General features: G+C 48.1%; 1 protein-coding gene across 1 annotated transcript; it reads left to right on the top strand.

Moving 5' to 3' along the window:
• The first annotated feature begins 12,357 nt into the window (after positions 1-12,357).
• On the top strand, positions 12,358-21,989 carry PLA2G2F (phospholipase A2 group IIF). The gene is made up of 5 exons (XM_060627466.3): positions 12,358-12,620; positions 13,252-13,304; positions 15,905-16,049; positions 16,952-17,061; positions 19,113-21,989. Exons 1-5 carry the CDS (start codon positions 12,505-12,507, stop codon positions 19,322-19,324), a joined length of 636 nt encoding a protein of 211 aa, XP_060483449.1. The 5' UTR covers positions 12,358-12,504; the 3' UTR covers positions 19,325-21,989.
• Positions 21,990-26,987: the final 4,998 nt, after the last annotated feature.

Genomic DNA, 26,987 nt, shown 5'->3' with positions numbered 1-26,987 from the left:
AGCAGGCTCCTTACTGCCAGCGCAGAGCCCAGCTCGGGTCTCAATCCCATAAACCACGAGATCAGGACCTGAGCCAAAATCAAGAGTCAGACGCTTAACCGACTGAGCCACCCAGGTGCCGCCCTGCTACTCCCATTTTACAGGTGCAGAAAGTGGGGGCTCAGAGAGGATAGAAACTTGCCCAGGGTCGCACAGCAGGTACGCGGTAGAATTTGGGTTTGAACACGGATCTGCCAGAGCCACGTTTACTCTGTGCTGCGCACTGCTCTAAGTGGTTCACACATGGTAACGTAAGGCAGGTCCTGCCCTGACCCCCATGGTACAGATGAGTCATTGCGCCGAGGGGCTCGGCCATACTTTCTTGCCCTCCGAATACAGATGAAGGTGGAAATGAGGAGAGCTAGCAGAGCCTGGAAACCTGATGCCTCAACCTCCCTGCAGAAGAGAAGAAAGTGGACCCCCATCTCCTAAGAGGTACCCCCGTGGGGTAGAGCGTGTCCTTCCAGCCAGTGATAGAGTCCTCCCCTACCCGTCCCTCCCTGCAAAGCCCCATTCACTGGGACGGTCCTGTGGCCTGGATCCCACGCATGGGGACCTGCACAGGATATTAGGAAGCTCAGAGTCCCCGAAGGTTTGCAGGCAGAGGCTGAAGTAGCAAAGGTGGCTTCCCCAGAGGCTCTGATACTCTGCGCAGGCAGGGGGTGAGAAGGGAGGGAGAGACCGAGCTTCCTTCATGGGAGAGTGACCACTTTCACCAGCCAGGACTGAGGGGCGTGGAGACTGGGAGCCATTCCCAAGAGGGCTGAGGGTCGTGCTTATGCTGTTCTTTTGGCTGGGTGTGGGTTATATTGGTATGTTCACATTGTGAACATTCATTCAACAGCAATCCACTTTCGATGTGTGTATTTCCCTGTATATATGTTATGCTTCAATATATTTGAGAGATGATGATGATGATGATGGTGATAAAATTAAATGGCCTCAAACTTCAGCAGGGAGTACATCAGGTATCTTTTAGATAATCCGGTATCTTCTAGATTATCCAGTATTCTTCTAGATTATCTGATATTCTGGATTATCAAGTGTCCTCTAGATTATCAGGTATCTTTAGATTATCAGATACCTTCTAGATTATCAGCTACCTCCTATATTATCAGCTACCTTCTAGATTATCCAATATTCTTCTAGATTGTTTGATATCTTCCAGATCATCAGGTATCTTCTAGAGTATCAGCTATCTTCTGGATTATCTGATATTCTTCTAGATTATCCAATATCTTCTAGATTATCAGGTATCGTCCAGATTATGGGCTGAGGTTGTGCAGTAGAAAGAAAACCCCAGTTTTGTATCAGCCAGACGTGGCTTCAAATTCTGTCTCAGCAATGGCATTACCTTGATTCCACTACTTTACCTCTCTGAGCCTCAGGTTTCAAATCTGAAAAATGGGGCCAATGACGCATCCCCTGCCGGCTTGCTGTCATGAGTACAAATGGAATGATGGGGGTCACAGGCACACAGTTGGTGATCAGTAAATGTATGGCACCAAGTGCCCCCTCCTCCCAGGAGGAAAGAGTCTAAACTTCTGACCAAAGCGAGGGGCTAGGCAAACTGACCTCCCCACAAGACTCAGGCCCAGAGTCTCTTGTCTCTAAATGATGTAGAGTTGGTGACACACGGGAGGGGGATTTCCACTTTGGCCTCTCAGTTCATTCAGAGTGACCTACACTTGGACTAGTGGCCGCAGAATGTACTTTCAGAATCACTCAAAATCCCCACAGCCAGGAAGCTTTGTGGTGGTCATTGCTGGAAGGTTCCTCCATTCTCAGACTGGGCCCAGCACCTGCTGACTTCCTCAAGGGCCACAATCAGGCTGGGAGGCGGCAGAGTCTGGGTGTTCAGAAAGAACCGGGGTCAGTCAGGCCTGCTGTGGATCCGGACATCCCGTCTGCTTCCTCATCTGTTAATGAGAATGAGGAAAATGAGAATGCCCCTCATCGGGGTTTTAGTGAGGATTCCCAGACACGGGGCATATATGCAGTGCTTGGCTCGCACACTCTAAGCACTCAATAGTGGTAGTTAGTGTTGTTATTAACATTAGCTTATGGGAGGCAAATGCCACACTTCCAAGAAATCCCACAGGAAGCCAGCAAATGATTCCACACAACAGGCATTTGCTGAGCACCTACTATGTGCCAGCCACCAGCAGGCCCAGCGCACTGTGTAGTGTGCAGACAGGAAGGAGTGAGGCAGGTCCCCGCTAGGGACTTATGATGTGCCTAGAGCAACCAGCCACTTTTGAGCTGGTTGGAACCCAGGCTGTGTAGAACCCCTGGCGGGCGGCCCCCATCTGGCGGGTGGGCGTGGGGGCCTCGCATGAATCTGCATGAGTTGATTTGCAGGGAGGTGGGCTGATCCTCCTGAAGAGTTGGAACAGGGAGATGACCGTGGACACCAAGATATATGTAGGGTGGATTTTGCCAAAGCCCCGTGGAGAGGACCATGTGGAAGCCCCAGGCATAGGTTATGGTCCCCAGGCAGGGCACAGGGGACACAGGGGAGAAACACGATACAGTTTGGGGCTGGAGGCATGGCCCCTGCTCTGCACAGGGCACAGTGTGGCCCTGAGGCTGGAAGGCAGGGCGGCCCCTCAGGGCAACCGAGAGCCTGCAGCTTTGGGGTGCTGAGGCCTCCACGAACAGCCGTGGTGGTCACATGGGGGAGCAGAGGAGAGCCACCCAACCTGTGGTACTTTGCTACGGCAGCCTGAGCAAAATAACACAGGTGTTAGGAGGGCCCAGAGAGGGCCACCTGGGTGGCTCAGTCGGTTAAGCATCTGACTTCCGCTCGGGTCACGATCTCACAGCTCGTGGGTTCAAGCCCTGGGTCAGGCTCTGTGCGGAGCCTGCTTGGAATTCTCTAGAATTCTCTCTCTTTGCCCCTCTCTGACTCGCACTTTCTCTCTCTCTCTCAAAATAAATAAATAAATTTAAAAAAGAGAGAGAGAGAGAGAGAGAGCCCAGAGAAAATAATAGGTGCACAGGCAGGCTCCCTGGAGGAGGTGAGCAGCTGCCCTCTTTCTTCTGCTTGCCTCCCCCAGTGTTCACACACACCATGCTTGCAGTACAGGGATCCGATGTGAGGGACTGGCCTGGTCCTGGGGGACGCTGTCTGTAGACGGGCCTTCCGTGACTCACCAGGCTGAGACACAAGGCTTTGCATGCAGCTCCCGGCCTCCGTTTCCACCTCCATAAAATGGGAACAATGCCCTTCGACACCTCACTCCACAGTCAACTGCTTAATGATTAGGAATGATTTGGCAAACCAATCATTACAGATATGTATATATAAACATTTTTGTTCTAAAAGTAGAAGCAATATGTTTTTCTCATAAACGTCTTTTGTTTCTCTTCAAATCAACTTTACCGAGGTACGATTTACATAAAACAAAATGTACTAATAAAATGTTTCAAGTTCAGCGAGTTTTTAAAAAATTTTTCTTAATGTTTCTATATTTTTGAAAGAGACAGAGAAACACAAAGTATGAGCCGGGTAGAGGCAGAGAGAAAGAGACACACACACACTGAATCGGAAGCAGGCTCCAGGCTCCAAGCTGTTAGCACAGAGCCCATATGGGGCTTGAACTCACTAAGCATGAGATCATGACCTGAGCCAAAGTCAGAGGCTCAACCGACTGAGCCACCCAGGCCCCCCACTGAGCACCTTTTCAATATGCTAATTTGTCAACCAATATCTTCCTTGGTGAAGTCTGTACAAATCTTCTACTTGTTAAAAAAAAATTGTATTATTGAGTTTTGAGAGCTCTTTACATATTTTGGATACAAGTCCCTTATCAGATATTTGCAAATATTTACTTCTGGTCTGTGATTTGTCTTTGCATTATCTTAACGGACTCTTTTAAAAAGCAGAAATTTAGGGGCGCCTGGGTGGCTCAGTCGGTTAAGCGGCCGACTTCGGCTCAGGTCATGATTTCACGGTCCGTGAGTTCGAGCCCCTCGTCGGGCTCTGTGCTGACAGCTCAGAGCCTGGAGCCTGTTTCAGATTCTGTGTCTCCCTCTCTCTGACCCTCCCCCGTTCATGCTCTGTCTCTCTCTGTCTCAAAAATAAATAAACGTTAAAAAATTTAAAAAAAAAAAGCAGAAATTTAATTTTCATGAAGTTCAATTTATTGTGTTTTTCTCCTATCTATTGTGCTTTTTTTTGTGCTGTACAAAGAACTCTGACTTATCTGACACAAAGATTTTCTCCTGTATGTTCTTCTAACAATTTTAGAAGCTTAAGTTTTACAACTAGGTCTATGATGCATTTTTTTTAATATTTATTTTTTAAATTTTGGTAAAATATACAAAACTGACATTTACTATCCTCATACCATTTTTGAACTCCCTGTCCTTTCCTCTTCCCAGTCCCTGGCCTCTAACATCCTGCTCTCTGTCTCTATGAATCTGACTACTCTAGGTACCCCGTATAAGTAGAATCATACAGTATTTGTCGTTTTTAGGACTGCCTCATTTTACCTAACATCATGTCCTCAAGGTTTATTCAGATGGCATGTATCAGAATTTCCTTCCCTTTTTAAAAGCTGAATAATATGATTCACTAAAAAAAATAGCTTTATTGAAATATAATTTGCATACCATACCATTCATTTATTTCAAGTGTATAATTCAATGTGGGGTTTTTTTTGTGTGTGTATATTCACAGTTATGCAGCCATCACTGCTACCTAATTTTCCACACCCTCCAAAGAAATTCTACTCCTTTGCAGTCACTCCCCAACCCACCCTGTCACACACTCCCTCCCCCCAGCCCTAGGCAGACACTAATCTACTTTCTGTCTCTATAGATTGGCCTATTCTGGGCATTTCATGTAACTGGAATCATATCATATGTGGCCTTTTGTAACTGGCTTCTTTAATTTCACATAATGTTTTCAAGGTTCATCCATGTTATAACATGGATCAATATTTTACTCCTTTTAATTGCTGAATAATATTCCATAATATAGACATGCCACATTTTACGTGTCTGTTCATCAGCCGATGGACATTTGGGGTTTTTTTCCTACTTTTTGGTTATTACAGATAATGCTGCTGTGAACATCTGTGTGCAATTTGTGTGTGTGGGCGTATGTTGTCATCTCTCCTGGGTATATACCAAGGAATGGGACTGCTTGGTCACGTGGGAACTCCATGTTTAGTACTCTGAGGAACTACCAAAGAATTTCCCAAAGTGGCTGCACGGTTTCACATTCCCACAAGCAATGTATGTGGGTTCCAATTTCTCTACACCCTCAACAATGCATTTTATTTGTCTTTTTTTTTAAGTTTGTCTATTTATTTTGAGAGCGAGTGAGAGTGAATGAGTGAGTGGGGGAGGAGCAGAGAGAAAGGGAGGGAGAGAGAGAATCCCAAGCAGGCTCCCTGCTCTAAGGGCTCCGTCCATGAACCTGTGAGATCACGACCTGAGCTGAAATCAAGAGCAGAACTGAGCCACCCAGGTGCCCCTTTGTCTTTTTAATTATAGCCATCTTAGTGGACATGAAATAGTGTCACATTCTGGTTTTTATTTGCATTTCCCTACTGACTAATGATGTTGAGCATCTTTTCATGGGATAATTGGCCATTTATTAATCTTCCCTGGAGAAATGTCTATTCAAATCCTTTGCCTATTTTCAAATTTGGCTGTTATCTTTTTATTGTTGAGTTGTAAGAGTTCTTTATATATTCTGGACACAAGTCCCTTATTAGACATATGATGTGCACATATTTTCTCCCATTCTTTGGGTTGTCCTTTTACTTCTTTGTGGTATGGTTTGCAGGAAAAAGTTTTAAATGTTAATTAAGTTCAGTGTATCTTTTTTTTTTTTTCACTTGTGCTTTTGCTGTAATATCTAAAACAACACCACATAACCCGAAGTCACAAAGGTTTAATCCTATGTTTTCTTCTAAGGAGTTTTATAGTTTTAACCATTCTTTTTAGATCTATCCATTTGGAGTTAACTTCTGTGTATGGTGTGAGGAAAGGACCCAACTCCATTCTTTTGCATGTGAATATCCAGTTGTCTCAGCACCATCTGCAGAAGAGTTTCCTTATTGAATTGTTTTGGCACCTCATTGGACTATGATCCATTCCAATAAGTTTTTGTATATGATGAGAGGTATGGATGGAAGGTCTTTTTTTTTTTCCTTTCTCTTTACTTCTCCCTCCCTCTCTTCCTCCCACTCTCCCTCTTTTCCTTCCTTCCTTTCTTCTTTCTTTCTCTCATTGATAGTCAATTGTTCTAGCATCATTGTTGAAAATCTATTCTTCCTCCATGGAATTACCTTTTCATCTTTGTCAAAATAAAATTTCCATAAATATGTAGGTCTAATTCTGGATCATCTGTTTTGTTCCATTGGTCTCTTTGTCTATCTTTATACCACTACACACTGTCTTGATTATAGTAATGCTATAAGCCTTAAAATCAGATAATGTAAGTCCAGCAAATTTGTTCTTCTTTTTGAAGTTGATTTGATATTCTAGTTTTTTTTTCATTTCCATATGGATTTTAGGATCAGCCTACCAATTGCTTTTTAAAAAAATTTTTTTTAAATGTTTATTTATTTTGAGATAGAGTATGAGAGGGGGATGGGCAGAGAGAGAGAAGACACAGTATCTGAAGTAGGCTACAGGCTCTGAGCTGTTGGCACAAAGCCTGATGCAGGGCTCAAACCAACGTGAGATCATGATGTGAGCCAAAGTCAGAGGCTTAACTGACTGAGCTATCCAGGTGCCCCATAGCATGTCAATTTCTATAAGAAAAGTCTATAGGATTTTAATTGGGAGTGTATTGACTCTATAGAGCAACTGGGGAGAACCGACATCTTTAATAACATGCAATCCTCTGGTTCATGAACATGGTATATCCCTGCATTTACTTTGGTCTTCCTTGATTTCCCTGAACATTGTTTTACCATTTTCTGTATACATGTCTTCCATATATTTTGTCAAAATTATTCCTAAATATTTCATATTTGGGGATATTATCATAAATGTTTTTTAATTTCCAGTTATTCATTGTTAATATATAGAAGTACAATTAATTTTCTTATATTTTCATCTTCTATTATGTAATCTGCTGAACTCATTTATTAGTTTTAGTACCTTTTTGAAAATTCTATGGTATTTTTTACGTGGATGACGATGTTTATGCCAGTAGAGACAATCTTACTTCTTCCTTTCCAATATGAATGCCTTTTATTTGTTTTCTTGCCTGGCTAAAATCACCAGTACATGGTTGAGTAGAAGTGGTGACAGTAGATATCCTTGCTTTGTTCCTAATCTTAGGGGGAAAAGCAGTTATTCACTATTAACTATGATGTTAGCTGCAAGGTTTTTGTAGATGTTCTCTTTCAAGTTAACAAATTTCTCTTCTATTTCAGTTTGTTGACAGCTTTTTTTTTTTTTTAAATCAGGAATGGATGTCAGATTTTGTCAAATGGGCAATTTCTTTGCATTTAATTTTTTTTTTCTTTTTTCAACGTTTTTTATTTATTTTTGGGACAGAGAGAGACAGAGCATGAAGGGGGGAGGGGCAGAGAGAGAGGGAGACACAGAATTGGAAACAGGCTCCAGGCTCCGAGCCATCAGCCCAGAGCCTGACGCGGGGCTCGAACTCACGGACCGCGAGATCGTGACCTGGCTGAAGTCGGACGCTTAACCGACTGCGCCACCCAGGCGCCCCTCTTTGCATTTATTAAGAAGATCATAGGGGCACCCGGGTGGCTCAGTTGGTTGAGTGCCTGACTTTGGCTCAGGTCATGATCTTGAGGTTCATGGGTTCGAGCCCTGTGTCAGGCTCTGTGCTGCCAGCATAGAGCCTGGAGCCTGCTTCAAATTCTGTGTCTCCTTCTCTCTCTGCTCCTCCCCGACTCATGCTCTGTCTCTCTCTCCTTCAAAAATAATAAATAAAAAAACATTTTAAAAAATTGAAAAAAAAAGATCATATAGTTTTTCTTCTTTAGTCTGTTAATATGGTCTACTATGTTGATTTTTAATGTAAAATCAACATTTCATTTCTGGGATAAACCCCACTTGCTCATGCTATATTTTCCTTTTTTATAATGTTAGGCTCTTAGCTAACATTTTTTTCTTTTTCATTAGCATGTTAAAATTTTTTTTTAATGTTTATTCATTTTTGAGAGAGAGAGACAGAGTGTGAGTGGGGCAGAAAGAGAGGGAGACAAAGAATCTGAAGCAGGCTCCAGGCTCTGAGCTGTCAGCACAGAGCCCGACGCGGGGCTTGAACCCATGAACCGGGAGATCATGGCCTGAGCTGAAGTTGGATGCTTAACCGCTTAACTTACTGAGCCAACTGAGTCACCCAGGTGCCCTTTCATTAGCATGTTTAAACTTGATTACAACTGGTATTAATGTGTAGTTTTGTTCCTGCTATATTCTTCCCTTTACATCAAGAAATTTCTCACTGTTGAGGCACCTGGGTGGCTCAGTAGGTTGAGCATCCAACTCTTAATTCTGGCTCAGGTCATGATCTCATGGTTTTGTGAGTTCAAGCCCTGCATTGGGCTCTATGCATTGACTGCAGAGCCTGTTTGGGATTCTCCCTCCCCCTCTCTCTCTCTCTCTCCCTGCCCTTCCCCTGCTCACATTCTCTCTGTCTCTTCCAAAAATAAATAAATAAACTTAAAAAAATTTTTTTCTCATTGTTGCTACTGAGTCCCCATAACAGTTATTGACCGCTGTAGACACCCTTTTCTGTTACCTCCATCTTCTTGCCCATAGTTTCCTCAATATTTGGAGGATCTCACACATTTTAGAGTATCTCTTTCAAATAAATGTAAAGAAATACTGCGTCACATTCTTGGGAGCCTCGGTTGTTTATAATCTTATGTAACATTTTGTTAAGAGTTTCTGCATCTATGTTTATGAAGGATATTAATCTGTAGTTTTATTTTCTTGTAATGTCTTTATCTGGTTCTGATATCAGAATAATGGTGAGTTAAGTAGAAGCATTTCCTCCACTCTAATTTTCTGGAAGAATTTATTAATAATTGGTGTTATGAGCTGAATTGTGTCCTCCCATTCATATGTTGAAGCTAACCCCCAGTATCTTAGAAAGGGGCTGTATTTGGAGATACGACTTTGAAGGGGTGATTAAGTTAAGATGAGATCATTAGGGTGGTCCCTAATCCAACTGGACTGGCATCTTTGTAAGAAGAGGAAATTTGGACACACAAAGAGACCAGAGGGATGTACATGTAGAGAGAAAAGACCTTGTGAGGGCCCAGAAAGAAGATGGCTATCTGTAAGTCAAGGAGAGAGACCCTCAGAAAGAAACCAGTCCTCCCAATGCCTTGATTTTGGATTTCAACCTCCAGAGCTATGAGAAGGTAAATTTCTGTTTCTCAGAAATTTAAGCCACTCAGCCCATAGTAGTTTGCTATGGTAGCTCTATCAGTCTAATACAACTGGTATCATTTCCTTAAGTATTTGGTCAAATTTACCAGTGAAGTCATCGGAATCTGGAGTTTATTTATGAAAATGTTTTTAATCTACATACTCACTTTCTTTAATAGATATAGGACTATTTCCAGTTGTATGAGCTTGTGACTTTCAAGGAAATTGGCTGTTCCATCTTGGTTATTGAATATATTGTCTTACATTCATCTTAATAAAAAAAATGCAAGAAAATATAACTACCAGTGACCCTACTGTCTAAAATTAGCCATTACTCCTGTTTTGCTATTTACTTTTCCGGATGATTTTTATACATGTGCACACCAATTTCCTTACTTCCCCCTGTCCCCCACTGCCATATTTTACAAAATTGCTATTACCCTTAATGTCCAGGGGTTTTGTTTTTTATATCATCAGATCTTTGAAGACATGATTATGGATGGATGCTTAATAATTTGCTTAACTCATCCCCTAACTTATGTGGCCTCTGATTGTGGAGGGAGCATCGCAGAGAATGCCGTAGTCAGCACCTTTCGCATCTGTCGCTGAGAACAACTCAGGTGTGCATCTTGGTTTACAGGCTTAGAAGTGGAATTACTGGGTCTGCCAGTTTATTATTGACTTCTCGTGTTGAACAACCTGTGCTGGAGGGGAGGTGGGGGAGGGAAGAGCCCGTCTCCTCCCCCCCCCCCCCCCCCCCCCGTTCTCTAGTCTCTGGAGAACAGCCTGACCAGCACAGCCGGTGGGGCATGAGATGAGAAAATGGCAAAAAGGCAGTTCAGGGGGTCTCAGGGGTCCCCCACCCTGGCTGTGGCCTCTTGGCATAGATTGGCAGGGTGGAGGCTGTATCTTCCGTGTGTGGACTATACCTTACTTTTTGGTTCTTCCTCTTTTGGACTGAGTGATATCATTAAGAGGTGTTGGCACAAATCAAAGCAACAACTGAAGCCATGCTTTGTGCAGACGTGTGAAGACAGAGACCAGCCTCATCCTCCTTTCTCTCTTGGTCCTCAAGGAGCTCCCTGTCTGCTGGGGTGGATACAGCCTCCACTCCACAGGGAACCCCCAGGTTTTGGGATAAAATTATAGGGTTTTTTTTTCTCTGGGATTCCCAGTCTGAGTGAAGTATCAAGATTGACAAAAGCAGATACCTACAAAGGAATGGAGAAGCAAGTGTCCCTTCGTGCCTCCTGTGCAGGGATGGGGTGGGGTGGTTGTAGGGTAACTTCTTGGGAAAGAGGAGGCCCTGGTTCCATAGAGAGGAAGTTGGGACAGGAAAGGTGGAGGCTGGGAGAAGGCGGAATGACGGGCACTTGGTTTGGTAGAGCGGGAAGAGGAAGTTGGATGGGCCCAGGGTAGGAAGAGAAACCTCAGGGCATTACTTCTGTCCCTTGTCAGCAAGTCTGGGGACACCGGGCAGATGTGAAGGTGGGGTGTTGTTTGGGGTTAATGTCCAAGAGTGCTCTTCTCTCCCCTTCCCTGTTTCTCCTCAGGGCTAGAGAACAGGCTTCTGCTCTGCAGCAGTCAGATCTTTAACTGGGCACTTGCCACGGGCCCAGATGACTCAACAGGGTCATCTGTTAGCAAGATCCTTGCTCCGTGAAGCCTGGTTGTATCCATTCTACAGCTGAGAACTCCGAGGCCAGGCGAGGGCTCTCTCCAGCCGGGATCTCAGAGCCAAGAAGCAGGGGTGCTGGGGTGGGACCCCCTATTGGTACAATTGCCCAAACCTCCAGGGGCTCAGGGGCCTCAGCCCCAATCTGCTTCTCTCCTGTCCATCTCCACCCCCCTCCAATGCCACCCCCACAAGAGGAACATGGCAGCGACTCGCAGGCCACCAGACTTTCAACCAGAGACGGCTACGCGCCCCAAGGTTACGTCTAGAAATGTCTGGAGACATTTCTGGTTGTTCCACCTAGGCAAGGTTAGTGGAGAGGAGTGTGGGGAGGGGACCCCGACCCCCGCCACAGAGAGGTGCCGGGCTGCACACCACAGTGGCGCTGTGGCAGAGAGGTCCTGCTCCAGGGTCAGATGAGCTCGCCCTTTCAGATGTGAGCTGGGCGCCTCCTCCAGTCTTAGCCAGGTGTGGACACCGACGTGCTTGCAGATGTGGGTAGAGAGTTCTCTGCAGACTCTGGACAATGGTCCTTCCAGCTCTGGGAGGCCCTGGGCATATCCACACAGAGAGCTCCCGACAAAGACTTTCTCTTTGACCAAACCCTGCTCGGGCTTCACTTGAGCTCTTTTTCAAGAGGTGTGGGCTTTCGGACTCCTCGTCTATCTCTGCGCTGTCCTGTTCTCTGCAAGAACCTCGCTCAGCCAGCTCAGCCAGGAACCGTCACCCTCCATGTGTGATCGCCCCTGATGTCTGATGGGGTTCCTCTGCCCCTGCCACCCCCCTCCCCCATGATGTCTGGCCTGCCTTCTGCCAGAGTCCTGCTAGGTGGCTTTAGCCAGAATCCTCTTACCACAGCCCCCACATAGTAATTTTCCATCTGTGGACCCCCGTCCTGCTCCTTGGCTACAAACTCCCCTTTCCTTTGTTGTGTCTGGCGTTGAGCACAGCCTCTGTCCCCCACTGCAAAACTCCGCTGTAGAGGTCCCACGCCTCTCCGATGCCCCCTTGAGTCAAGCCCACAGCGCTGTTCAGTTACAAATGTGACTGAATAATGTTTTGTTTCACATCCTTTTGGGTGGGAACAGAGAGAAACCTTTGGGCGAACTTCCTTTCAGATGTACAGGGAAGGGCCAGCTCTTGGTCAGGTGTGGAAACCCCCACCTGCACATGCGCCCGAGGGCGGGAACTGGACGGGGAGGCTGTGGGCAGGGCGGTAGCTGTGGGAGGGAGGGGGTGGAGCCTCCTTTTTCTAGGGCGTGTGTCACCTGCCTCCCGCCCAGGGGCATTGCCCTGGCGCTACCCTGCCCGCGTGCGTGTGGCAGTGTGACACTGGGGCCTGCTCCCCGGAGCCTTCAGAGCGATCACGGACCTTACGAGCCCTATGTTGCTGGACCCCCAGAACACAGAACATGGCGGATGGGGCACAGGCCAACCCCAAAGTGTTGAGGAAGAAGGTGCTGGTTAGGCACCCCTCCAGGTGGAGGGGCCCAAGTCTCAGGGCCTCTTTTCCTTGGAGAACCTCGAGGTATGTGCCTGCTACCCTGGGATAGAATCCTCCACAGAGAGGAGCAGGGATGGGCTGGGGGAACTGGCTCCTAGAATCCGTGTCTCCAGAAAAAAGAGCTCTAAGTCTCTGAGTGAAGGCTGAGATATGTCAGTACATTTTCAGCACCAGAAGACTTTAGAGATCACCCAGTCAATCCTCATGAGGTACTTGAGGCCCAGAGAGGCTATGGGATCTACCTGAGGTCACACGGCATTTTGGCAGAAGAGCCGGGACTAGAACCTGGGGACCCAGGTCTCTTGGCTCCAAGTGCAAGACCCAGCCACCGGGTTGGGTCATGTGACTTCCTGGAGTGCCTATGGAAGGGGGGTTCGTTCTGATCTGTGACAGTGGCCCGACCCCATGAGGCGGTGAGCTTCCTGTCTCAGAAGCCTGCTCGGGGTAAAAGGGGGAAGGAGGCTCCCGGTGCCTCCTGGCTCTGCCATCCAGGGGACGGTCCGTTCAGGGGGTGGGGAGCAGGCGGGAGGAGCTCATCCCAGACCTGTGGCAGCAGGAGCGGGGGCCCGGGGGGATGACATTGTCGGGGCCTCAGAAGGGAGCTGTGGGAGCCTGGAAGGGACGGGCTCAGGGCTTGGATGTTCTCCTCTCTCAGGTCCAGCTTGGGTATGAAGAAATTCTTCACCATGGTCGTCCTGGCCGGCAGCGGTGAGTAAAGGCTCTGGGGAGACTCCTCTCTCTCCCCCCCTCCCCCACTTGCTCCTGTGACCTTGGGCCCCTAGGTTCTCCATCCACTGACTGGCTCTCTCTGGGCCCCTGCTTCCCAGCTCGGGCCCCTGTCAGGCCCTCACTGACCTGGGGCTGTTTGCCGACTATAAACACACCAAGGGCCGTGGGCATTTACGAGCCTCCCAGGCGGCAGGGCCCCGGGCTGAGCAAGCATCGTAAAATGGTAGTGTTTGCTGGGCGTCTGGCCGCCCCCGGGAAAACCTGGGTGTTTGTGTAAATAAGAGTATTTGTGTACATGTGTACCTAAGACAAGAGCTAATGGGTTTGGGTGTGGATATACACATGTATCTGTGTGTGGGGGGGGGTTGTGTCTCAGCACAGTGATGTCTGTGTGTCCTCCACACGTCAAAAAATGTGTAAGTGTGTACTAACTGCAGGTGCACGTGCGTGTGTGTGTGTGTGTGTGTGTGTGTGTACCAGGGCCGTCTGTGTGAGTGTGCGAGAAGTTGGCAAGGAAGGTCTGGGGGCTCCTTTCCCAGGGCTGGTGCTCCCGGGGAACACCGGTCGGGGACAGCTGAGGCTCCTGACACAGATGTGACCCCATCACACATCCAGGTGTTCTGGCGGCAGGTGCCTCCGGGAGGTGGAAGCTGGGCTAGAGGTGTCACTGACTCTTCATCCGGCCCGTTGCATATCACCAGAGTGCAGCCTGCTCTGGGGCAAAGAAAGAACCGCTGGGCACAAAATAAGGGTTAAACGTGGCCAGAGGTGACAACGGTTGGCTGACCTGACCGCTGAAGTGAGTGTTGAGACAGCAAGCTTCTGAGTTCCGCCCGAACTGCTGGCCGCTAAGGCGTCTGCCCGACTCGCTTTCTTCTGCTTGGAGTGCGAGTGTGGACGTGGCCTCGGCTCCCTGGGTTCCCCGTGGGCGCCGCACGCGTGAGTGTGGTTCCACTGGCGGGTGTGTGGTGTGCGGGCGTGCGAGGCCTCTGTGGGCGAGTGTGTGTCCCCGTGTGTGAGTGTGGAGGGCTCGCGTGGTAACATCCCACCCTGCGTGCAGCTGCTGGTCAGAGGGCCCTGGTGGGGGAAGCTGTCCCCCAGGGGAAACACCTGCAGAGCTGGGCTGCGGGAGGCCAGAGCTCACAGAGGGTGCTCCCTCCTCACAGCCTCTGCTCACAGTGCCCAGCAGGAGAGCAGCGTCGTCCCCGTCCCCGTCCCCGTCCCCGGTTTGACAGTTGAGGTCAAGGAGCTTATGCAACCTGCCCGCGTGGTCATCGCAGGCCTCGTGGAGAGACCTGTTTGCGGACCCAGGGCTGTCTGCGTTTGACTCCCAAGGTCTGATTCCAGATCTGACTCCCAAGCTGCTTGACATTTCCCTCTGGCCGCAGGACCCAGCACAGGGTGGGGGAAGGGTCGGGGGACACACCTAAGGTCCCCTTTGTCCTACTCCCACCGACGGCCCTCACGTCCCTTGTGCAGCTCAGGGATGGGCTTGGGTCCACTGGACACAGGGTCCTCCCTCTCCCTGCCTCAGACCCCACCTGAGACATGTGCCTCTCTCTCCATCATCCTCTTAGAGTCGCCTGTCATTTGTCCCACCTCCTTCCCTGTTGCCTCTCTCATTTGCTCCTTATTTTCTGTAATGATGAAAGTCACAAAGCCAATAAACGGGAAGGCTCAGGTGGAGCGGGATTCCCAAGGCCCATTAAGTGGGGCTAGAGCGGCTCTCCCGTGTGCGGGTTGGCCTCACCCAGTACGGACTGGAGCCCCAGGCTCCGGAGTGACTCAGCCGGGAGCCAGGAGCAGATGTAGAGTCAGCACAGGCCGGGGTGAAGAGGCAGGGAGGAGGGGAGAGGAGGGTATGTCACTGGGGCAGACCCACCTGGCAGGTGTGCAGAGGCTGCTGATTTTGCTGGTGTGGGAAGGGGGTCATTGACCTATTGCTTCCGGTGAGACATGGCCAAAGGGAAAGGGTGTGTGTGTGTGTGTGTGTGTGTGTGTGTGTGTCTGTCTTCGCCGAATGACCAGACCACCGCATTGTCTCTGGATTCATCGTGAGATGCCCGAGCCCCAGGACCGTGCTGGGGACACTGAGTTCCTACTGGGGGCAGAGGAGCCAGACCAAGCCCAGGACCCAGAATCAAACCCCTGTGTTCACAAGAGCACGTGGCATTTGTGAAGCCCCTTACGGTGGACCGGTCACTTGGGGCCTCACTGCCTGGGTGCAAATTCCACCCCTAACACTTTTTTGATGATGTTCTTGGGGAAGTTACTTGGGTAAGCTCTGGGATTCAGTCTTCTCATCTGTAAAGTGGGGGCAACAACAGCACTCCATGAGTTAATGCCTGGAAGGGGCTCAGGACAGCACCTGGCACAGAGAAGCCCTCAGTAAATACTAATAGCTATTTCCTTCTAAGGGCCGTCAGACATCATGGCTTTTTATACATTGCTTCCTTCCTCCCTCTCTGCCCACCCTCTCTCCTCCTTTCCCTGGCCTTGGGGTGTGGGGGGGACAGTCAGACAGGAGGGGGCCCCCCACCAGGTAGGGAGCTCACAGCACCCCCTTGGTTCTCTTGCAGTCCTGCCCACGGCCCGCAGCAGCCTGCTTAACCTGAAGTCCATGGTGGAAACCATCACGGGGAGGAGTGCCATCTTGTCCTTCGTGGGCTACGGCTGCTACTGTGGACTAGGAGGGCACGGGCTGCCCATGGATGAGGTGGACTGGTAGGTTCCGGAGTGCCTGGGCCACTGTCAGGCCTGGGAGGGGGGCAGTGAGGGTCAGACTGGTCTCCATTTCTGAGACATGGGAGAGGGTCCTTTCCCCAAAGGATGAGGCTGGTTCAATGAGTTTGTGACCAAGAGCCTGACCTTGACCCATATCCTCCTCTACTATCTTGGGTGGTTTCTACTGTGCATCTCCAAGTCTTGGGCTTGGAGGCGTTTGAACTCCCAGTCTCGCCAAGAAGGAAACTTTGACCTGCCCCCACACACGTGAGAGCAACAGACGCACAGCTCATGCTCAATACAAGCAAGGGCTGTGACCCCTCTCACTCCCATCACCCTAGAGGCCCTGATGGAGGGCTGCGTTTCTTCCATCAGACTGAAGACTGAAGCCATGGCTTAACTTTCTGCTCCTATCTCCCCCAAAGCAGCCAGCGTTAAGTCTGGTAACCCGGGGGGCTTAATAAATGCATGTTAACTAATTGCCTTCCTCCACCAGAGGGGATGGGGATGGCCACACTACACTTGCTTCCTGTCTCCCACCACCAATGCCCACTCAACCCTCCAGACTTTTGTCTCTCCCTGGCCATCGTGCCCAGCCGGGCATGGCCTCCTCATAGGCTCAGGCTCCTTTGACACCAACTTAGTCCTAACCCTCCTTCCCATCCTGACCACATCATCGGACAGCCTGACGCCTCCTGCCTCCTGCCTCCTGCGGCCAGGGCTCCAAGGGGGAAAGCTGGGCTCTCCCTGGCTATGTGACCTCAGACGAGTAACTGCCCCTCTCTGGGCCTCAGTCTGAAGGTCTGATCCACGAGGAACTGAAACAGACGACTGGGGTCTCTGCCGGTGGGAGATGGGCCAAGCTTGGCTATGTGGGCCTGCTGTCCTCTACCTGCCCCTAGGTGCTGCCACGCCCATGACTGCTGCTACCAGAAGCTCTTCGACCTGGGCTGCCACCCCTATGTGGACCACTATGAATACACCATTGAGAACAATACTTCCATCATCTGCAGTGAGTCCCTCCCCTGCCGTTCCTCCCTCCCCCACCCAGGAGAAGGGCTTAGACTGCCAGTGCCCCCAGGCTGCTCGGGGGGCCCGTGCACGGGGTTGCCAGGTGAAATACAGGATGCCCACTTACGTTTGCATTTCAGGTAAACGAAACATGTTTTCACATAAGTATATCCTGAATATTGCACGAGACATACTCATACTAAAAATTAAATGCTAGCATAAAAACAATGACTATTGTCATGAAAATAAGAATTAGCATAAGTATATCCCATGTAGTACTGGGACATACTTATACTAGAATATTTACTGTTTGAAACTCAAATTAGCCAGGCCTCTTGTTTTTGTTTGTTTGTTTGTTAACTCTGAGAACCCTAGCCGTGGCCCTAGCACGTCTCTCTGATGTGCTCTGATCCCCCCAAGCCCGAATCAGCAGGCTGCTGCCTTAGTTCTTGATTCTTAAGCTTCGGAGGGCTTAGGGAGTGGTTCCGATTCAGTGGGCCTGGGTGAGGGCCCAGGAATCTGTTTTTAACCAGATCATCAGGCGATGGGAAGACTTGGTGACACATGGGTCTGGGTTTAAACCTGGATTCTGCCAGCATCTCCTGCGGTGTAACCCTATATAGGGTGCTTCCCTACCTGGCCTCAGTCTCCCCGTGGATATATGGAAGGGTTTGGATCAGAGCAGACATGTTCCCTTCTAGTTCTGTCCTTGGGACCCTACCAGAAGGTGGCCTCATCCCAAGACCCTCAGTGTTTCTAGGAATTCAAGCTATGGGAACCAGGCCCTGTGGGGTTACCATGGACGCTCTGGGCCATTCCTCAACTGAGAGGTGCGGATCCACGTTAATGGCCCAGGTGTCCCCGTGTGCCTCCTCTTAGGTGGCGGGTGTCCCCTGGCCCAGTCCCACGGGCAGCCCCTGGCTCCCTTTGTTTCCTTGTCTTCACCAGGTTCTGTTCACTACCCCTCACTAAAAGCAAGCAAGCCCAGCTTTGCAAAAAAAGAAAAAAAAAATCCCAAGTCTTCTGTTCTCTGGGGAAGAGTCCTGGTGGTGAACTGGGTGCATCTGGGGCCCCCTGGGAACCCAGGGCACTGTGGTTCACATATTCTGCTGTTCAAACGTGGGGTGGAGGGGCTGGCTTGGGAGAGGAGGTGTCCCCTCATTAATGCATTTCGAGGATCCTCAAAGGGCAGTGAGCGAACCCAAGTGGGGGTTTTCACATTGGGTTCTGGGGGTTCCTGGACTCAGGTGATGGGTGGGGGTGTTCCTGAGTGGTCCAGCTGGTCCCATTAACCCATTTCACAGCTTAAGTGGCTTCTCTTTTGGCCGCTTGATATGTTGGCCTTCTGCAAAGAGTTTCATTTGAGAGAAAGTATTCTGCTGATAGAAAGTTTGAAAAGTCTGCCGACCACCGAGCTAGTGAGCGGTTCTCAGAGGGTGTTCCCTGAATCTGCAGTATCGGCATCCCCTAGGAATTTACTAGCAATGCAGATTAGCAGGCCCCACCCAGACCTACTGAATCTGAAGCTGTGGTCCTGGGGCCCAGCCGTCTTTGTCTCAGCAAGCCACCCAGTGGCTCCTAATGAGGCCCCTAAGGTTGACAGCTATCAGGGTAGACGATTTTGGGCAGCTTCAGCACTCGCTCGTGGGAAAGGCCCTGAGCTAAGCTCTTAGGAGTCCTTCCTCAGTGGCTCCTCACCACGAGCTCCCTCCAGGGTGGGTGTCCCGCGATTCTGTGATGGAAGGGGGAGGCCTAGGGTGGGGAGTCCCCGACACCCGAGTGTCTATCTCGGGTCCACCTTGGGTTTGCTGTGTGACCTAGGTAAACTCGTCCCCGGGGCCTCCGTTTCCCCAACTATAAGACGACAGGTTGGACTTCCGGGGTCTTCTGATGGAAACATGCTCCAGAGCCACCCGGATGACGGATCATGCCAACTGCAGGGCCCGGCCCAGAGCTTCTGAGCCTGCAGGCCTGGGGCGAACTGCCAGCACGTTAGTGCTGCCCACCAGGGGACCATATTCCGAGACCCACCAGAACCTCTCCCCCGCGTAGGTGAGCTCAACGAGACCGAGTGTGACAAGCAGACCTGTGAGTGTGACAAGAACGTGGTTCTGTGCCTCCGGAACCAGACATACAATGAGAAGCATCGCAACTACCTCAACATCTACTGTCAGGGCCCCACGCCCAACTGCAGCATCTACGAGCCGCCCCTGGAGGAGGCGGCCTACAGGCACATCTCCCCCACTGCCCCTGCACCTCCCTAGTGCCCCCCGGGGCTGACGGGCAAGAGGGATGGAGGTTCTGGCTCTGGGGACCAGACAGGCAGACCAGGTGGAGATGGGGGAAGACTGAGAGCCCAGGGCTTTCTGGCTGCTTCCTCCCTGGAACTCTCCAGGGGACTGGCCCCAGAGGACTCAGGGAGGCCTGGGTCCTGACTGTGGCTCCCAGGCCCCTCCAGCCCAGCACTGGGCGTGGCCATGTCCTACCGCTGATCCCAGACTTGGCAGGAAACATGTAGCCTGTTGGGGTCTCTCTTGAGTGTGGAGGGCAAGGCCTGAGGAAAAGAGGTGGCTCCTCTGAGTGGTCTCTGCCACGGGCCCCAGCCTGACTTCCTCGGCTTGACCGTCAAGGTTAGAGACCAAGATCCTGAGCTGCCAGTACAGCCCCAGAGCTTGTTGTGTCCTCAGACAGGTTCCCAGACAGAGTGCTGGTCCCGAAGCCTGGGTTCTGGGGGCCTCTTGGCTGCCCCTAGGGGACAACCCTGGGCGCTCCTTGCTTTGAGGGCCTAGTGGCTCTCTAGAGCCCCCTTAAGGGCAGGGTGGCCCATGAGTCCAGGCCCAGACATCACAGGAGGGCCACAGGGCTAGTGTCTCAGCCACAAGGTCTGGCCTCAGATCAGGCTCCGGGGCGCTGACAGAACCCCCATGCCCAGTGGCACTCCCTTAGGTGCATGGGGACCAAGACAGGGCCACAAATATGTCTCCAGCACCCTCACGTCTCCCCCTACCTCCCTGCTAACCCGGCCCAGCCATACGGCACTGCTCTGAGGTGCACCGGACCCCACCCCCGTGCCTCTCCTCCTGCACCAGCCGGGCCGGTGGGTGGGAGGACCCCAGACCCCTCTCTGCCTGCCAAGGAGACACAAGGCTGCACTCTGGTCTCAGAAGCCCTGTCAGTGGGGAGGAGGCCAAGGGCTGGGACCCACCTCCCTGAAGGGGTAAGAAAGGCAGGAGGGTCCAGGTCCAGGCAGGAGGCTTGGAGAAGATTCCAGAAGGCAGTGGGGAGGGAACTGCATGAAGACAGAAGGGAGGGGAGACGGTGGGAGAGAAGCGGGACAAGGCGAGACGCCCAGACCAGAGGGGTCTCCGCAGGAGAAGTGGGGTGAAGGAGCCTTGGGGTGCAGGGACCCCCTTGGGCCCAGGTTCCTGTTGAGGGTTGTGGGCAGAGATGGAAGAGAGTCAGCCCCCGCGGGGCCAGCTTCCTGACTCTGTGCCAGCACTGCTCTCTCTCCAGGTGCACCTGCCCCTTTCCTGCCTTGCCTCACCTCTCGACCTCAAGGTCAGCGGCCTCCAAGTAGCCAGCGTGCCCTGCCTCACCCCGAGGACACACTGACACAGCGCTGAGACCCGCCCAGACACCCTCAGCCATCAGGAAGTTTGGCCCGCCCTGCGAGGGGCCTGTAGATCTACTGTCACTAGGGCCAGTCATGAAAGGCGGAGGCAGCAGAGGAGTCGGGGTGGGGAGAGAACATCTCCCCCCTGAATAGCAGGACTGGGAAGAAGCCTCACCTTGCTGCAGCTTCTAGAATGCTAGCCCTGGGGACTGAGGATGAATTTGGTGGTTGGAGTCAGCTGTCACTATGTGTGAGAGAAGGCCCTTCCAACCATTCACCTCCTTCTGGACCTGGTGTGGTGGTTGTGGTCCCCAGTGTGTCTCATCACTCATATCTTTCTTTTTTTTTAATGCTTTATTTATTTTTGAGAGAGAGACAGAGACAGAGACAGAGACAGAGAGACAGAGTGTGAGCAGGGGAGGGGCAGAGAGAGAGGGAGACACAGAATCCGAAGGAGGTTCCAGGCTCCGAGCTGTCAGCCCAGAGTCCGACGAGGGGCTCGAACTCACGAGTCATGAGATCATGACCTGAGCCAAAGTTGGCCGTTTAACCGACTGAGCCACCCAGGCACCTGCTGACATCTTCTTCTACCCTGGCTAACTAACTAACCTCTCCTGGCCATCTTGGGCTGGTCCCTTATCTCTGAGCTGAAGCCCCCCTAAGCCAGGGTGGAGCCAGGATGGGGCAGCCACAGTCCACTAGAAGATGGGGTCTGCAGAGGCCCCGGCCCCTCACCTGTGGGAGCCCAGGTTTCTGCCTGCGCCCCTCTACCTTGCACACACCTCCATTCCAGAGAGTCTGGGCCAGTGTGTTGGGATGAGATTCTGCGGCCGAGGAGTCTCGCCTCCCCCTGCCCCCCTCACCTTGCCCCAACCTGTCCAAGATGCTGCGACCCCAGAGGTCCTCCACAGGACTTGGTGCCCCATCGTCAATCTCATAAAGGCCTCCTGCCTCAGCTCCCTCTTGTTGGTCCTCCTTGGCCGGGCGTCAGGGGAGGGCACAGAGACTCCCTCCAGGGTCTCCAGCTCAGGGGGAAGCAGAATCCCTTCCTGCCCCCCACCTGGGCAAAGTGGCCCTGCTCCAGCAGAGAGACAAGCATCAGGAAAGTGGTGTGGGTCAGCAGATGGACAATGATAACTGTTAGGCTGGGTGGGTGCTTGTCAGGCATCAATCTCCACCCCAGCCTTTTCTGTTGAACATCCGAGGCCCGGAGAGGAACAGGAACTTGCCCAGAGTGACACAGGTTGTAAGTGATGGGGCTGTGTCTGAATCCTCAGCATCTGACTTGTAACTATTCCTCCTTGCACCTTTTTTTTTTTTTAATTTTTAAAATGTTTTTATTTATTTTTGAGGCAGAGAGAGACAGAGCATGAGCAGGGGAGGGGAAGAGAGAAAGGGAGACACAGAATCCGAAACAGGCTCCAGGCTCTGAGCTGTCAGCCCAGAGCCCGACATGGGGCTCAAACTCACGAACCATGAGATCTTGACCTGAGCTGAAGTCAGACGCTCAACCAACTGAGCCACCCAGGCACCCCATCTCCTTGCACCTTCTTAACGATGATGCGGGTGCAGCTGGAGACAGTGGGACCAGTGACCGAGAATCCAGCAGGCACCATGTCCTGGTCTTACCACGTTCTCTGACTTATGTCCCTTCTCTGTTGTGGGCATCAGTTTCCCCATGTGTAGAGGGACCAGAATAGCTGTTTCAGGTGCTCCCCAAAGCCATGTGCTTTCCTGGACACATCTGGGATGATCCCTGGGACTCTGCTCCCCCTCCCCACCTCAATCTTCAATTAAGCAGCTCTGCTTTTCCTGTATTATTTACTGAGCTTTCACCTGAGCTACTGTAAGAAGAAAAGACATTCTTCAGTAATTTTTTTAAAAAGCTTGAAAACTCTGGGACAAGATCATCCATTGGTTCATTCATTCAATGGACCTATACTGATGGTCTTCTATGGACCAGGCATGGTGCAGGGGGTTTGGTGGGGATACCTTTAATCAGACACAGACTCTACCTGCAGGAATCCCTTAGGCTGGTAGGGGGAGGCAGACATGTGATAACCTTGACATATGGTGCCAAGCAGTGTCATGGGGAGCACGGAGGATGAAGCCCCAAGTGTGTCCTTGGTAGTCCTGAAAGGGCCCCCAAGGGGATAAGGTGTGGGGCTGGGATGGCCTGTTCAAGGTCCTTGGAGGTGGAGAAGAGGGGCGGGTCACATGTTTTGAGGAGGGGGCCCTTGCTTCCGTAATCTGGGTGGCTCTTTGCTTCTTCAGGACTCCTTCCAAGTTAATGAGATCTTTTAGGCTAAGCCTTGAGGAAGGATTGTACTTGGCTTCCACTGGTCTGGAGCTGCCATTGACAAAGACTCTGTCTTTGACCAAACTTTAGTTAGGATCCTCTGAGACCTTTCCCAACCAGGCTTACACCTTAGGGTTTCCGCATCCATCTGAGCACTGCCCAGTTTTAGCAAGAATCCCCTCCTGCCCTCAATATCTGGTCAAGTTCGTCACCCTCCACCATTTCCCAGGTGGTTCCTGATCACCCGGGCCTGCCTTTAGCAAGAATCTTGTTAGGGTCAGTTTAACAAGAATCATCCAACCCTCTTAGCAATCTTCCATCCACCAGCTCCCCTCCCCGCTCCTTGGCTATAAACCCTCACCTAAGAAAAGTGAGGATTCATAACTGTATTCAGAATTGAGCCCAGTTCTATCCTGGCCCCTGCTGTGATCATTCTTGAATAAAACCTGTTTTTACCACTTAAACTGCTGCCTGGGTCTTGTTTTCTAATAGCCACGGTGCTATGACTTGCACGAGATCAGATTCATCATTGGACCCTGGTCGTTTCACCCCGGGACCCCAGGTGGACATCTGGGAGCCTTTGTCTTCAGTCCTGAGTGATTGACCGGGGATCTCTTGTGAGCCCAACTCCTGAGTCAGCGCTCCAGGTAAATGTCCACTGAAGTACAGCAAAGACAAGGCTTTGGTTCTTAAGGTTCCGAGTTTGCTCTGTGAAGCTGGATGACAGTACTTTGTTTGACAGATACCTACCGGGCTCAAAGTCTTTCTTCCTGGCTTTCTTTTGAGTGGGGATTCCCTCCCTGACTCCCGAGACTGGAATATCTTTCCTGGCTCTTTGGGAAGCCTCTCTATTCTATTTGATCCTGCTTCTTCCAAGGAAACTTCTCAGTCGCCTGAAGCCCCTCATTCCAAACCTCTGCCGAATTTGTGACTTCACTGCTCCCTCTAAGACCTCGCTTCTCCCTTCTCCCCTCCTACAGCCTTTGATTCTCCCTTCAGGTAGGTCCCTTGAATCTGCTGATGGGACCCCTTCAAACCTCTGCCTCCTCCCTCCCTCTGTCTCCTTTTGCCAGAATTTTCCCCTGCCTATTCCACTCCTTTGGGCATTTGAATATTCAGCTCCCTTCCCCCATCGTGGGTTCTCAAGGGACTCTCAAGCAACTACTTGAAACTAAGAAGGAAAATGCTCTTTGGAAATAGTTGGGATATTTTATCCACTTATGGCCTTTGGAGACATCCAGGTGGCTGCTGATGTCCCCTCAATGTCTCCCCTAAAATATATTCCATGGCCTCCTGAGAAGTACACATCAGGGCAACTGAAAAGCTTAAAAGTCTCCTCCACAAACATTGGTAAAAAGCTTCAGCTCTCATTGAATAAACAACCTTAACGTCCCATCTGCCAGAAACCCAATTCAGATAAAAAATATAAAATGGAGGGGCTCCTGGGTGGCTTAGTTGGTTGAGAGTCCGACTTCGGCTCAGGTCATGATCTCACAATTCGTGGTTTCGAGCCCCACATAGGGCTCTGTGCTGACAGCTCAGGGCCTGGAGCCTGCTTCGGATTCTGTGTCTCCCTCTCTCCCTGCTCCTCCCCTGCTCACACTCTGTCTCTCTCTCAAAAATAAATAAAGTTATATATATATATTATATTTTATATATTTATATTTATATATTTTATATTTATTTATATTTATTTATATTTATATTTTATATTTATATATATATTTATATATTTATATTTATATATTTTATATTTATTTATATTTATATTTTATATATATATTATATTATATTTTATATATATATTATAATTTATATTTTATATATATATAATTTTATATATATATATTTATATATATTTTTATATTTATTTATATTTATTTATATTTATATTTTATATTTATATATATTTATATATTTATATTTATATATTTTATATTTATTTATATTTATATTTTATATATATATATTATATTATATATTATATATATTATAATTTATATTTTATATATATATAATTATATATATATTTATATATATTTTTATTTATATATATAATATATATTATATATATATAATTTATATATTATATTATATTTTATATATATTATATTTTATATATTTATATTTATATATTTTATATTTATTTATATTTATATTTTATATTTATATATATATTTATATATTTATATTTATATATTTTATATTTATTTATATTTATATTTTATATATATATATATATATATATATATATATATATAAAACTTTATTTATTTTTGAGAGAGAGACAGAGTGTGAGCAGGGGAGGAGCAGAGAGAGAGGGAGACACAGAATCCGAAGCAGGCTCCAGGCCCTGAGCTGTCAGCACAGAGCCCTATGTGGGGCTCGAAACCACGAATTGTGAGATCATGACCTGAGCCGAAGTCGGACTCTCAACAAACTAAGCCACCCAGGAGCTTATATGTATATAAGCTTACATATATACATATATACATATACATATATACATATATATGTATAGCTTATTATATATGTATAATATATATTATATATATAATATAATATATATTATATTATATATATTATATTATATATATTATATTATATATATTATATTATATATATAATATATATAATATATATTATATTATATAATTATATATATATTATATATATTTAATATATATATTATATATATATTATATATATATAATATATATTATATATATTATATAATATATATAATTATATTATATAATATATATAATATATTAATATTAATATTAATAATATTATATATTATATATATTATATATAATATATATTATATAATATATATATTATATATATAATTAATATATATATTATATATATAATATATATTATATAATATTATATAATATATATAATTATATATATAATATATATAATTATATATATAATATATATAATATATTAATATTAATATATTATATATATTATATATGGAATAAAGAGGAGATCTAACTATTTTATATCAACCAGGGAGTTTGCGTCACTATGTTTTACTGATTCATGGCTAAAATTTTAGAGTGAAACCCAGAAGATCTGTGTGTCATGTCAGTTTGTGTGTGTGTGATGTGGTATTTTTCTACTCAAGATGGCATTATCAAATTAATTTATGAAATCCCTTAATGGAGTTCTATTCAAAATGGCTTAGATATAAATCAGCACTTCTATAAATTAAGTATTCTGGGGTGCTTGGGTGGCTCAGTCGGTTAAGTGTCCAGCTCTTGATTTTGGCTCAGGGTTCCTGAGTTCGAGCCCTGCATCTGGCTCTGTGCTGACGGCTTGGAGCCAGCTTCAGATCCTCTGTCCCCCTCTCTGTCTGTCCCTCCCCATCTCACGCTCTCCCTCTCTTTCTCAAAAATAGATAAATATTAAAAAATACATATTCCTAGAGGGACACCTGGTTGGCTCAGTTGGTAGAGTATGTTACTCTTGATCTTGGGGTTGTGAATTCAAGCCCCACGTTGGGTGTAGAAACTACTTAAAGAAAACCAAACCATTAAAATGAAATTAAGTATTCCTAAAACACCCCGAAATATAGAAACTAACCCACATATTTTTCAAGCTCATATGATTTGAACAAATCTTTTTTTAAAGTTTATTAATTTAAGTATTTATTTATTATTTTTTAAATATAATTTATCGTCAAATTGGCTAACATACAGTGTGTAAAATATGCACTTGGTTTTGGGGGTAGATTTCCATGGTTCATCACTTACATACAACACCCTGTGATTATCTCAACTTGGGTCTAGCAGTTAAATAAGGGACTGTCATACCTACTAGATGTTCAAGATTATACAAATTATAAATTGAACCTAAGAACAAATGTATAAGTAAACGCGCTGTCAAGATGAATTGCTTCATATCCATTACTTCATGTAGATCAAGCATAGCAGTAAAAGAAAACTTGCGTCTTTAACTTTTTTAGGCTTTTGTTTTTATGATCCTTGTCTAGCTTGCATGG

Source organism: Panthera onca, chromosome C1 (assembly GCF_046562875.1).
Source record: "Panthera onca isolate mPanOnc1 chromosome C1, mPanOnc1 haplotype 2, whole genome shotgun sequence".
In the NCBI taxonomy this organism is placed as follows: Eukaryota; Metazoa; Chordata; class Mammalia; order Carnivora; family Felidae; genus Panthera; species Panthera onca.
Note: the sequence above shows the minus strand (reverse complement) of the source record. Positions and strands in the feature narration are given on the sequence as shown.

Excerpts from the sequence above, each read along its gene's own strand:
- PLA2G2F (XM_060627466.3), top strand. The coding sequence starts at position 12,505 with ATGGCGGATGGGGCACAGGCCAACCCCAAAGTGTTGAGGAAGAAGGTG. Across the intron at positions 16,050-16,951 it reads CCCATGGATGAGGTGGACTG|GTGCTGCCACGCCCATGACT; the intron begins GTAGGTTCCGGA and ends ACCTGCCCCTAG. Across the intron at positions 17,062-19,112 it reads CAATACTTCCATCATCTGCA|GTGAGCTCAACGAGACCGAG; the intron begins GTGAGTCCCTCC and ends TCCCCCGCGTAG.